The sequence below is a fragment of the Oenanthe melanoleuca genome, chromosome 9 (genome assembly GCF_029582105.1).
Source record: "Oenanthe melanoleuca isolate GR-GAL-2019-014 chromosome 9, OMel1.0, whole genome shotgun sequence".
NCBI lineage: Eukaryota > Metazoa > Chordata > Aves > Passeriformes > Muscicapidae > Oenanthe > Oenanthe melanoleuca.
The window spans coordinates 5,737,501-5,751,108 of NC_079343.1; the positions used below are offsets into that span (position 1 = coordinate 5,737,501).

General features: G+C 41.5%; 1 protein-coding gene across 6 annotated transcripts in view; it reads right to left on the reverse strand.

The window, feature by feature from the left end:
• ARMC8 (armadillo repeat containing 8) overlaps positions 1–13,608 on the reverse strand; it is a 59,054-nt gene that overhangs the window by 44,785 nt on the left and 661 nt on the right. For 4 of the 6 annotated variants that reach the window (XM_056498507.1, XM_056498501.1, XM_056498500.1 and 1 more), the window contains exon 2: positions 12,069–12,145. In XM_056498507.1, the coding sequence (XP_056354482.1) occupies positions 12,069–12,145 (77 nt within the window). Of the gene's footprint in view, positions 1–10,866; positions 10,940–12,068; positions 12,146–13,608 lie in introns of those variants that run through there. The other 2 variants (XM_056498502.1, XM_056498504.1) reach the window with 2 other exon arrangements.

Here is a 13,608-nt window from a genome sequence, read left to right on the forward strand (position 1 = left end):
TTTAAGAGCAGAGAATAAACAGGGATCAACTTCAGGTAATTCTTTATCAACAAAACTAGATTGATTATAGTGGTAGCAGCAAAATTGATAAGTTAATCACTAGGAATTGAATTTATTCAAATAATTTGAGAGTGTTAGTGGCTGCTTTAAGTGAGCACATTTTCTTGCCTCTCTATCTCTGCCAGTTGCTATCTGCAATTTTTAAGAAACATAGAGCAGTCCTGTCCTGTAAGATCTGCCCTGGCTAGCAAGAACACTATACAGTCAACACTATACAGTCCTTTGGTGTCCACTGAAAAAGCAGATTTCACTGCACCAAGCAGCTATCCCAAGCACCCCAAGTTTAACAATTCCCTCCATTAGAATTGTAAAAAACTTCTTAGCCAAGGCAGGCAACACCTTACTGGCACAAACAGAACCTTCATAAAGCTCAATTAGCAAAAGGTAATTGCCTGTTCTCCCTAAATTTCTCCTCGTGCTCTCTCCTTGCATGCACAAGAGTATTCGAGGAATTCCAAGCTAACTCCAAGTCTACCTGTGATCTCAGAGCATCACTAAAAGCAGCTCAGCTGCAGTTCTGTGCACACCTGAATCCAGCAGAGTCAGAACCCCCCTGCCAAGGAGGCATCACAGAACAGCAGCTGCCAGACCAGCCCAGCCCAGCTCCACTTAGCTCAGCATTAGCAGGAAATGCTGCACCTTCCCAAGCTGGTTAACTTCACACCACAAGGCAGGAGGTAGAGGAGAAAGAGCAAGGTCAGGAGACAGGCTAAGCTGGAAGCCCCTGAAAATGCCACAAATGGAGTTGAAGTTGTCACTAAAATCAAAAACAGTACTTCAGTGGTTTATATGCTGAACCCTTCACATTAAAGGTAATTGTTTAAAATTTGTGAAATACAAGAGTCAGTCCAAAACAGTGGCAGAAGCAACAGTAAGACATGTCAGAGGAATAATGGGAACTGCACCAACAGATGTATCAAGTTCAGGTACTGAAGTGATCGGGCCACTCCAGGACTTGTGAAGAAGTTGCCTCTCCCTGCTACCGTGAGGCACCAGTCATCAGAAAAGCTGCACTGCATCCACAGGCTGCAAAGGCATCTCAGGGAGCTAAAGGGGAGGCACTAACCAAGCAGTCAGAAAATTAACAAACTGATTTTGGTGATGTTTAATGCTCTGCTCAGGTGATTTTACACTGTATTTTGTGTTTATAAAACCCAAATAAAACTGAAAACAACACTACCCAACTTTTGTAACTCCTGCTCCAGTCCTTACAGAATGGTTTACTAACCTTATAACCATTTAGTAAGTACTGCCTATTAGAATTTGATTTAGAGACCCTTTCACAAATGGCATGAGCATGGTCAAGTTCCCTAACACTCAAGTGGAGAGGGTTAGTGAGGGCACGGTCCAGATCTCTAAATTATTTGGATGAATTTCTCCATCCCATGTTCATAAAGTTCCTCAGAAAAGTTAAGTCAGATAGGTAAGAAATACCACAAGCTTGAGATTTCTGACAGATCAAACACATGTACATTTGATCAACTTCAACTTGGAGGCAAGTCAAATAAATACCTTCAGATTGGTAACATGACCAAAACCTGTCAGAGACAGGACTCAAAGGTCCCCAAGTCTGTGTACATTATGGCACTCCCAAGTTCCCTGCCAAGCTTCTCTTTTCCAAGCTGCCACCTACAGAAGTCACCCTATTCAATACACAGGAAGTCATGGAAAGCAAGAACACTATTAAAATGCCATATTTGAATGTTGCATAATAGTAGACTTTTTTTGTGCACTATGAAAAATAATTATGCAATTCCATATGATATTTTATAGAGATTTTCCTGATCAGGATGCTAATTCCCTAAGAAATAAGGAACTACCATATGTTGTCCTAGACTTCCAGGTCCTTGGTGAATCATAAACCTTGGAAAAACTGAGGGCAACTCCCATATTTGAGAACATTACCTCCAACAAGTTTAATCTTGACTGATTTCAGATCCAAGACATCATGAGATACATCCAAGGAAAAAAAGCAGAAGAAATCACTGTCTTGTACAAGAGGTAACAAAGAAGCCTCAGAAACTGAGTCCAAAACAACCCCCCACTTTATTTCCAAGTGTCAGGCACCCTGCTCCCATTTCCTCTGTGCAAATGGGTCCTTGGCACCAGGAAAAAGGGAACAGCAGTAACAATGCAATTACAGGAAGATGAGAACTTCAGAAGAACAACACATCCATGGTGACTCCAGGCCTAAGATGTGACAGGACCATGATCCAGAGGGATATCCAGCCTTTCCAATTCCCAGCTCCAAGCTCAGGATATGAGCTAGCTGCCAGGCACCAGCACAGCTGGAGCAGCCTCCCAAGAAAAACTCAGAGCTGGCACCTGCACCCAGAACACCTCAGCACTACTGAGCTTCTCAGCTCAGAACAGCAACTCTGTGGAGAAACAAAAGACAAACCTGAAGCTCCACAAAACACAGCCCTTCAAGGTTGGCTGGGTTTCTGGTTTGGTTTTCTTTTATTATCCTGCATATTGTATCTTATTGTCTAAATTCAAACTAAATTCCAAATAATTTAACAAAATAACCTGAATTACAATCAATTTAATACATAGATTTAAAATCTGATATTTATGCTGACATGTATTATAGTGCAAAAAAGTAATTTACATGAAAAAACTTGCAAGTATATATAACACAGGCTGCCAACAATAAAATACTGCAGAGATCCTGGCTAAGTGCTCAGGAATATTACTTCCTGAAGTTCTAAACCAGCTTTTTCAATCTCTTATTGCTTCTTAAAGAAATAAAAGTATCATTTCATCAGTTCAACCCTGTGACCACTCAGCTTTAAGTTATGAAACAACCTAGAGACTGGAAAAGCGGCAAGAGTGATTTTCTTCCTACAAACTTGAGAAAAGCAGAAAAAATTATCAGGTGATTTTTATCAGCTTTAACAATGTTTTGGAACACTGCAACCCAAAAGCAATCAGTTCAATTAATTAGCTGTAAATAAAATGAAGTGCATGCCAGTATATGAACACAGTATGAGCGTTTAAAATATTTTAGGAACACATTAAACTAAAGAAAAATCTAATTTCCATCCAAATACAGCTCAACAAGAGTTACAAGAGGAAATAATTTGCCAACTGTGTGTACGAAGCTCTAGTTTTATTCTTGTATTTAATGTGCAATTGCTTAAAGGAACCATATAGCCACTTCAGATAAGCCACTTCAGATAAGCAAGATGTTATATTAAATATAACAGTTTGTGAATAAAACATGGTCTTTCAGTTTCAATGATTACTAACCAATAAAAGCCAATATTATTAAATATCATACTGAGAAAATTAGTAGTCAGTGAAAATTACTATTGCAGAAGGAGGCTGAGGCGCTGACCTTCATCGTACACAGAAGTTACTGAAGTTCAACATCTTCATGAAGTCAGTTCTAAGTTTGGGACTCCTCCCACAGAATAAAACCCCAGTGAAACAGAAGAGTAAGCTTAGGTTCCAACTGAGAAAGAGACTTTCACACCATCCCTAGTGTGCTCCCATACCTGCATCTCTCCTGCAGAAGAAATCCGGAGAAAGCAGCACGGATACAAGGACACCCACGTGACAATTTGGCCCTACCTCCATTTTTAAATGTAGTAAATCAAGCACAAACAGAGCAAGCCATGACATTCTGTAAGGAAGCCCTGGAGTTTTCCTACATCACCCACCAAAGCAACACAAAAGATCTTGAAATGAGCCAGAGTGACTGAGGAAGCAGCCACAGGAACTCCAGAGAAGAAGAGGAAATAAACAGCCTGCATGACATTTCCTCATCTTATGGCTTTTGAAAATAGCAGGGAGCCATATCTCAGGGGTTCCTAGACAGAGAAGGGTATCAAACATGAGCTGAACAATCACAGAAGGAAAAGCAGCCCTGGGCACCCTCAGCCAATGCTTTCACTTTCAGTATGAAATAGTTCCAAGAGATTCTGAGCCAGTAACACAGCCAGATGAAGCTCCCAACACAAAGCACTGTCAGGGCTGGAGATTTATCTACCAGGGGCTGTCCAAAGTCACCAACAACAGAGTGACCCAAAGCAGCATTCTCAAAGGTTTCAAAAACTCAAAATGCAACCTTCTAAAGAGCTGAGGTACTGGCAGCTGATACAGGGACACAGCTCAGACAAAAAACAGCTGCCCCAAATGCAGGAGAGTTTCTAAGTTTCAGGATCATACAAGCAAATGGCACCTGCACTGGCTGGACTACAGTCAGAAGCTCACTGTGGAGGAGCTAAGTTTGGACAATTATGCTTCCTACAGCTTTTGTCTCCTCCTCCTCCTCATCTGTTTCCTCCACTTTTCCATTTTTATAGACAGATGAAAAATAACCTCAGGAATTAATGATCAGTTTTTGCATGTTAAAACATGCCCATCACTATTGTCACAGAATTGATTTCTGAGATGGACACTACTATGGCTTGAAGCTGTTTTCAACTCCTTTAGTAAATAGAGTGTTTGTATTAACATGACTCCTAGTCCAACCAAGTGAATATAATGTTACAAACTTCTGCCAACTCAAGCAAACCCAGAAGTCCTAAATCAGCTTATTTTTAAGGTTAATCATCAAGCTGGAAAGCAAAGTTTCAAGATTCCTAATCCCATTCAAAAAAATATCAGTTGATACAAAGAAAAAGATGATTTTACAGGAAAGAACAAAGCAGCACAGCAAGACACTGTTACTCAACTCCTTTGAATTTTAACACTTAGAAACTGTCACACAATCAAGATGTAGTGCAAATTAAACAACATTTAAACAAAAGCCCCTCAATCGAAGGTTGCTCTCAATTCTGTAGTCTCAGTGCACCAAATCAAAGTGCTGTAGAAAAATAGCACCTGGCTATAATTACAGCACTGCAGAACAGGAGAATTTAACACATATAACGCTAAAAGTGATTCTTTAATCCAACTCCTCCATATGACAATGCCATTGAAAATGCTTGAACTCTTATCTCAAGTATCCTCTTTGGAGAGGCAACTTACCGTGTCATAAGTTTCCTGACAAAAAGTCTACCAAACAGAAAGGGAAGTGTTTCAGTGACCCATACCTGCAGTTAGAGATGTCGATAGCTTACTCCTACCCTGAATTTATCCTGTTTTCCAGTGCTCCTCTTGCTGTGTGTGACAGCCTGAAGAAACCTCTCATATCAAACCTTCACTTCCACACAGAGTTTACATCAGTGAATTCACGTGCTGCCCCCTCTGATCAAACTTAACAATGTCTTTGGCTCTCCATGTCTTTGGCTGCAACTTCAACTCAAGGTCCTTTCCAGCCTCTACCTGGACTGAACAAAAGGGAGATGGTGCTTTTCCCACCTCTTCCCAGCACGTTTTATTGCCTCATCCTTTGCACTGAGCCTGGACATGGTGCTACAAGTTGCATGAGATTAGTAATGGACAGACAATTTGCCTCACTCAGCACACAATGTAACCCAAATTTAAAGTGCTTGAAGTTAGGGTGGATGGGAGTTCAGTAAACTTTTATTTTGTAACCTGTATAAACTAAAAAAACCCAACAAAACCAAAGGAACCATAGCTAGAGAGAGCTCTATATTATCAGCATTCAGTATCGGCATCAATCTCTGCTATTTATCCACAGTAGGTCCCAATAGTAAAGAATTACCCCAACAGAGGTGTGAGCAAAATAGCTGCAGCTCAGCAGAACTCTCACAAACCCTCACTCAGAAAACTCCTGCTGTTTGATGCCAGATCAGCAAAACACTTCTCTCACAACTGTCCCAAAACAGCCAAACCACATGAAAAGAGCAGCTCCACCACTGCTGCTTCACATGAATGACCCAAAATATCAAAGACGTGTAACTGTGCTACCTTTTTTTTAAATGCCTCTATCTTCCCTCAAGGATATTTCACTTCCCAGTATGGACTGCCTTCAGCATTTAGCAGTGCATCCCACATCTTAAGCAAAAATTAAATTTCTACATTTTTACCGCACTATTCTCCATTCACTGTCCCTTTATTTAAAGTTATTTCAGTCCACTGTCCCATTTTAAACCTACCACTGTTTCTCTACAGAATGTTGCCCACCACAAGTGATCCATATGGAGAAGTTTTCAGTTCCATTTAGGAAAGGAAAATACCTTAAAATGGCCTTGCAGCATGAGTTTGGCTGTTCTAGATGTGAGCCTGGAATATTGTTTGACACTGTCCACTGCACCTTAGGCCAGCAACCACTGAAGGATCACCAAACCCTATTAATTTACCATAGCCACTACTCATTAGATTATATTAATCTAAAGTCTTTCTGTCATGAAGCATAACCTCTGATTTTTATCTCCAAATAGCTATCAGAGCTAAGAAGATGTACTGGTCTAGTCAAGATTAAATTCCCTTTTTCAAATAGGTATTACTAAGTTCTCATGAGAACAGAAATCCCCTAATACCTATATACCCATAAACTCTTTCATTCTGGAGTACCTGGACATTTCAGATAATGTCTGTTTGAAGCATATTTTAGCAAGTAATTCTATGAGCTAGCCTTCCTGCTACAATCCCCAAATAAAAGTATCTCAACAATTGAACATTATCAGTTCAGCACCAGCAACACAGCATACATGCTAAAGTCAGCTGAATCATCTGGTACACAAATTAACTGGTAAACAGAGTTCTGTCCTTTGCATGTTACTAGAAAAAGCAACCCTTTACAGTAATGCCTTTACAAGGCATTAGCATAAAAGTTCCATATTGCAAATGGAAAATTAGCTTATTTTGGAAAGCTACTAAATTCAATTTTTTTAAAATACTGATTCCAGTCAGTGCAAACTGGCAGCTTGGAACCAAAAACTCCAACGCCAAATATGAAGAATCGCAAACTCAGCACATTGCTGGCCCTGTGGCACATATTTCTCAGGCCCAGCCTCCAAGTTCAGTCCTGACACCCCCACACCCCCAAAGGGCAGAACTATTTCCCCCCAGCTGCTTGCACTCTCCCTTGCAGGCAACCAGTGCCTTTGTGTAACAGATTCATAATGGGAAGGTAAATCTGAATGGCCATGTAATGTTCAGCTGTGCTCAGCCTGGAGTCTGTAACTGAGTCCCACCTCAGGACTCCTGTGCCCAATGCTCACCCCATTCTCTCCAGCTCCATCAGCCAGTCTGACAGAGGCTGCTCCTCCTCCCTCATCTGACTCTGAGCCTCAAACCATCACAGCAACAGTATGACCACGCTGAGGGAAGTATCAACAGAGAAGATTTGGAGAAAAGTGGTTTCACAGCCTTTTCAAAGGTAGCAATGAAACAGAGCCAATTACCAGAGTAGTAACTGCAAGGCTTGAAATATTACACATCCCTGTAAGGCTGAAGATTGCTGGCCAACTATCACCTGAAGTTTAGCCCACCTCTAAATACTACATCAGAAGTTACAATACATAACTTAAAAAAAAAAAACCCAAAAGCCGTTCTGCATATGCACTTTTTGCTGCATTATTAAAAAATGTAAAAGTGAGAGTACCTTTTCTCTGTGACAGGAACACACTTGCACTGAAGTGCACCTCTCTCTCTTCCCTCGGCACCATCCTTGCACCTGATTACAAAAACCACTGCACTGAAAGCCCCTCTTCACAGAGCACCAAATTGTCAAATGTTTAAGCCTCTCAGTTCTTTCTCTCCCTGCAAAAAGCCTTCCATCACAGCTCACCTCTTGAAAGAGAAAAACCAACAAGCAGAGCAGTGCTCCCAGCACCACCTAAACCTGTCCCAATTTCTGTCAGATCCTGCAGCTTCCCAGCTCCAAGACACAAAGAGCCCATCCTGCAGTTCACAAAGCACCAACAAGGGACTCAGCAGGCTCCTCCCTCAACACAAGAATGACTCTACATAAAAAAAAAGCTTCAAAAATTTACATCACTTGTTGCTAGCCAGTAACACCTCCAAGTTTCATGCAGGATATGCATTTACTACAGTGTACTGTCTAGGAAACAACAGAATTTACCAAAATGTACAGAGGCAAACTATGATAGAAACAACCCTCTAAGGACTGCTCTGTTTCCACGGAGCTAAGGGAATATGCACAAAACCAAAACAGCTCCTGTAGAAAACTGAGGTTCAGAAGTGCCCACTGAGACTGGAAATCTGATGCAGCTGTTTGGGATGCAAAATGTGGAAAAAAAGTGCTGTTCATCACTTAGTGTTACAGAAAGTTTATTTAACAGACAAGAAGAACAAGAAGCAGAAGCAGCCTCTTCACAGAAGAAGGGGGGGTAACTGCTGCTCCATTAAAACTGAGATGGGAATTTCCTCTCTTCCCACTTCATGAAGTTGCCTCTCGTATTTCACAGAGTTTTTGCTGTGGGCATGTGTGAACACTGCACTGATGATCCCTCCAACAGCCATAGCTGAGAGAACAGCACACTATTACACGGCCATCTAAATTCTGTGCCTGGAACATTTATTAGACCCAAACTACAAAAATAAAATAGTTGGATGCAAAATACACACTGTGTGAGGACCCTTTGCCATTTCTATAGGATGTTTCTCTCATTGTGCTGAGAAGTAAAACACTGACACAAGGTTGGAAAACACTTGTCTACTAATTCCTGCTGGCCATAAAGGACAGCAACAGCAGTAGCACAGGAATTCTCAGTGCATCACAAAGATGGTAATTTACCAGTCTTAAAGGATAACACCTTCTGACTGCTGAGGAATAGCCTGATGAAAAACAGCTGGGACCTTGAGTAAGCCAGGCTTGTCAGAAAGGATGCTCCTTTCAAACCCAGCCTTGAGGTGGGATTACACAGTTCTCCATTAAATGATAGATTGCCACTTTGAAGACACCAAGCTAAACATAAGCATGATAAAATGTCTCTCAAAGAAGACCCCGACCAGCAAATAAAATAGAGGATGAAAACAGGTATCAGTCTTGCATCCAAACAATGGGGTCCTGAGCTTTATAGCAGGTGAAAAGCAAATTACAGTCTAAGGACCACAACCCAGATATGCTTTTTAAAAAATAAATAAATACTGCAAAGTACAAGATGATGTTGCGGGAACAACCTTGGGACAAATGAAGTTCTCATAAAAGCACAGAAATTTACAGAGTCACTTCTCTTCTGTTCCTCTGCCAATAACAGCAAAATATTGAAGAGAAACTCTGAGAGACCACAGCATTTAATGCACTGCAGTATCTGTGTGAGGCAACATATGCACTGCCAACACAAGCTGCACTCGAGAGCTGCACACCTGACATGAGTGCTGACCTTGCAGAATGCACTCAGAGCACACTGGGGAAAACCTGAGCTCTACAACAGCAAGAGGAAAGGGTCACAGGAGCACCTAAGGAGACACACAGCAAACCTGTAAAGACCTCTCAAGCATAAGCATGGCCACAATGTAGAGTTCATATTTACAGAAGGGAAGTGCTGCATTAACCTTGCTCATCTACAAAGGCAGTAAGTACACGGTAAACGCTGCCACACAGATGTGGGTATGGACATGGGCCTTGAACACTTACTTTACCTTGAGCACTACCAGGTAAAGTAAAAAAGGCAGTAGTTGTTCTCAACTTTTCAAACCCAGAACATAAATTCAGGATTCCTACCCACTATCCATACCCAGATGAGCAGGACAGAAATTATGTGAACAGAAGTTGTGCAGGAAGCTTGGCATTTTGAAATAAGATGAACAGACCACATGCAGCAGTACTGGACAACAAGGAAATTATTTCTGTTTTCTAGTAAAAGGAAAATAAAAAAGCTTATAACCAGGTAAAGTCTAATGATCTGGACAAGGAAAACTCTGAATACCACCTCTCTGAAAATTCATGGGAAAGCAAGGAAAAAAAGATTTTAATAATTTAAATGCTTTCAGAATATGTAATTAAAGCGTTCTCAAGTTACAAGATGAAAACTGGACTGGCATGATTTTCAAGTTCAAGAAGCATTTAGTACATTTTACCTTCCTCAAAGCTCATTCAGAAGTTGGGTTTCATTAAAATTACAAGGAGGCAATGAAAAAAAGCCCCAAGCCCAAGTTATTCATTCAAGCATAAAAAAACAGGACTATCATAACTGAAGACAATCTGCAGAAACAAAGCCTCTTACAACAGCCCATTTTCTGATCCTTGATATTCATACAGTTCCATCAATCAAAATAAAAATCTAGGTCATCAGTATTTCCAGCCAGGATGCAGGGAAAAACCAGCACATCTTAGGAAACAAAGATTTTCTGCAAAGGATGCAGCATATCTGGTAAAGCTTCTGACAGTCACTTCTGGAAAAATTTTAATCCTTTCCTACTCCACCCCAAATACTATATCATTCTAACTTCAATACCTCTGCATACACCCTGAAATCAAAGAAAGATAAAGCAGTATTTTTTATGCCCAAATAGAAACCTGGACTGACAGAAATTCTTATATATACACTACTCTAAATTCCATATTTTATATACATTTTTATATTCTTCCATGTTCTTACTCTACCTGTTATACCAATTTCTCTAAATTGGACTGTCAACACACCCCCCCACCAATACTTCAAAAACAACACATCTGCCACAAGGGACTGACTCAGAGTCAGTAAAGATACTCTCACAAATAAGATTTCAACCAGAGAATCACAAATACACAGCTTCACCATCCAAATCCGCCCTGTGAGAGAATTTGTGAAATAAATTAGTATTTTCTTGTCTTTAAATACAAGAAAAGGATCCCAGCATAGAATCCACTGACACCCATGGACAAGATAAAGAATGTCAGATGTCACCCAAGACAAAGATACTGCCTGAAACTCCTGTTTCTGGGAGATCAGTTATACTGCAAAAGATGAATGACATATCAAAAGATAGGGAAGGGATTACCAAGGGTTGTGGGCTCCAGTCCTTTGAAAAGGAAGGAGAGCAGGGACGGAGCGCCAGCCATGGCTCAGTGCATCTGCCAGGGAGAAAAGAGGGGCTCAGTCACCCCACTGGGACACTGGATGAGACATCCTTCCCCAGGACCATCCCACCACCCGCATGAGGAGGGGACTACAAAGGCCAAGGGGTGGAAGCAAAACCAGATTCCCCTACAGCAGAGTTAAGAACCTGTACATAGTTACAGCAGGGTATCAGAAGCTCTTATACAAGTAACGGGGCATTCCAACCAAGAAAACTTCCAGGACTGTTTCACCTAGACTGGGTTCTTCATGTATTTTAAAGAGACACTGACATGTTGCCCCTGGACATTTGGAGTAAGTGTTTTCATCTGCTACCAGGGCACACCCCAGGTTGTGCTAAGCAATACAACCAACATTCTTGGCTTTTTGATCCACTTATTCCTCTGATTTCTCCTGGTGTTCTACTAGATGACCACAGCCAGCAAGCTACCGGTAAGCCCAAAAAGGTCTGGGTTCACCACCAGTCAGTCCTTGGCAAGGTCTCATTTGCCACTTTGCAAGAAAAGTGATTTTAGTGGAAAGCTCATGGCCCAAGGACAGCAAAGGAACAACCAGAGCTTTGCAGCAGTTTCACTCCTGCTCTTTGACTCACTCTCTCAGTCATACCCTGACCGCTGGCATGAAACAGAAGTACTGAAATATAACTTGAATCCAAATTCAGTTCTGTGGAAGCATTCTCTTGCAGCTTGCAGTTCCCATGGGGAGACAGAAGCCAAGCACTAAAAAAGTCAAAGCCAACATGCAGGCATGGCAACGGAAAGAGCAAGAGGCAGGTACATTGACTTGGCAGTGCAGTAAGAAAAAAGTCTCAACAGACCTGGAAGAGGAGCAAAACAAGGCCAAAAGGCAGAAACACATCTGAAAAAATTTTCAGTGCTCACAGAATGTTTAACCTCATTTCTGGCAACTGGGAGGCTGTGTTATGAACCATATGCACTACAGAGTGAAAGTCTGTATCAATACTATCTTTATATCAATACTGACATATTTGTGTTAAGATTTGCCAACTAGATTTCTCAAAAACAAATCAGGAAGAGCTTCTTGCCCTTGACCTATCACTCTAGTGGGATCAAGCACACCTTGCCTATGCACAACCAAGAGCCCAAGAGTGTTTCAATGACTTACATGACACCTTGCAGGACTTTTTGGGGATCGAGATCAAACAATCTATCGACATAGTGGCGGCTACTGGCTGTGACCTCCTGCAGAAAGAGAGAGCAAACAATTGCAATAGTTTATATCAGTTCATACAATGGCTTATGCAGCACTGAGTCTACATAACTTCCCAGGCAAGAGGCAGGGAACCCACAGAATTATATTTAAATGTGCAGTGTGTTACTGCTGGGCAACAGCACACAAAGACAACCCTGTGTTCAAGTGTAACCTAGAGAAGATGAGGTGCTTAACGTAGATAACAACACAGTAAGTGTCAAAGCAAGTTAACAGAGAACTATTTACGAACTGCAATTATCAGCACTGCATTGAATCACAATTTTATTATGTTTAAAAATAAATAAAAAGTTTCAAAGAGCAGTTAATGTTGCTCAAGAACCATACCCACAAACCAGCTCTCCAAAAGAAGGAAGCTCATAAGCAGACATGTTTCTGTAACTTACTTTGTCACAACATACCTACATTTCAGAGCCTGTGCCACACACCTTCAATGGGACAGCAGCACAGTATTCCCCACTACATTCTCATAAGACAAAGCAAATTCTCTTCTCAGCAACAGGACCATGCTTGTAAGCTACACACTTATGCACCACTGATTTGTTATTCCTTTTGAGAAGATCCAAAGTCAGAGATGGTAAGCATTCCAAAATACAAGGGTGGGAAAGGGGAAGAGAATTTTCCCTCCAGGTGCTCACGAACACTTGCCAGGGCGTATTTCATTATCTCACCTTTTTTTTTTTCTTTTCGCCTGCTCTCTTTTCATTAACTTTGTCCATTTTTACCTTATGAGTTTTCCTGGATAGAAGCTCTAAGGGAATTGAAAACTCTTCCTTGCTTTAGCAAGTATCTGCTATGGGACTGAATGTACTCCTGCTTCCCCACCCCGATGTCAAGAGACACCAGCAGCTTCTTGCCTGTGGTCTCACATCACAGAGAAGAATCATCTAGAGGCAGCAGGGCTCCTTTGTCTCCAGGAACACTATTAAATTATGCCACGTAAATCCTACAGATACACTTTCACCATGTAACCAAAGACAGTATTTCTGAGAACAGCAATAGACTTTTAGCTATTTGACCTATGTATTTACATGTAAAACTCTTCTAGACTTCAAAGATCCCGTAGCTTTCTGTTTCTAAAATATTCTGGCTTCCACCCCATCAGCTACAAGGTCTGCGATATATAGAAGGGTATTCATATGCAGGCAGCTCCCCCAGAAAAAGAATTTATCGACATAATCAGTTTCACGGATCTCTTAACCAACACGAATTTTTCAGGAATGAGAAGGAAAAGCGCCAACCCTCCACTCTTGCGGCAGCACACGGGCTGCAACCTTTGCATCGCTACTCCCAGCACCCGTGCGATGCAGCAGGACCGCTGCGCGCCCGGGGCCGTCCCTCGGGGAAGGGAAGGGAAGGGAAGGGAAGGGAAGGGAAGGGAAGGGAAGGGAAGGGAAGGGAAGGGAAGGGAAGGGAAGGGAAGGGAAGGGAAGGG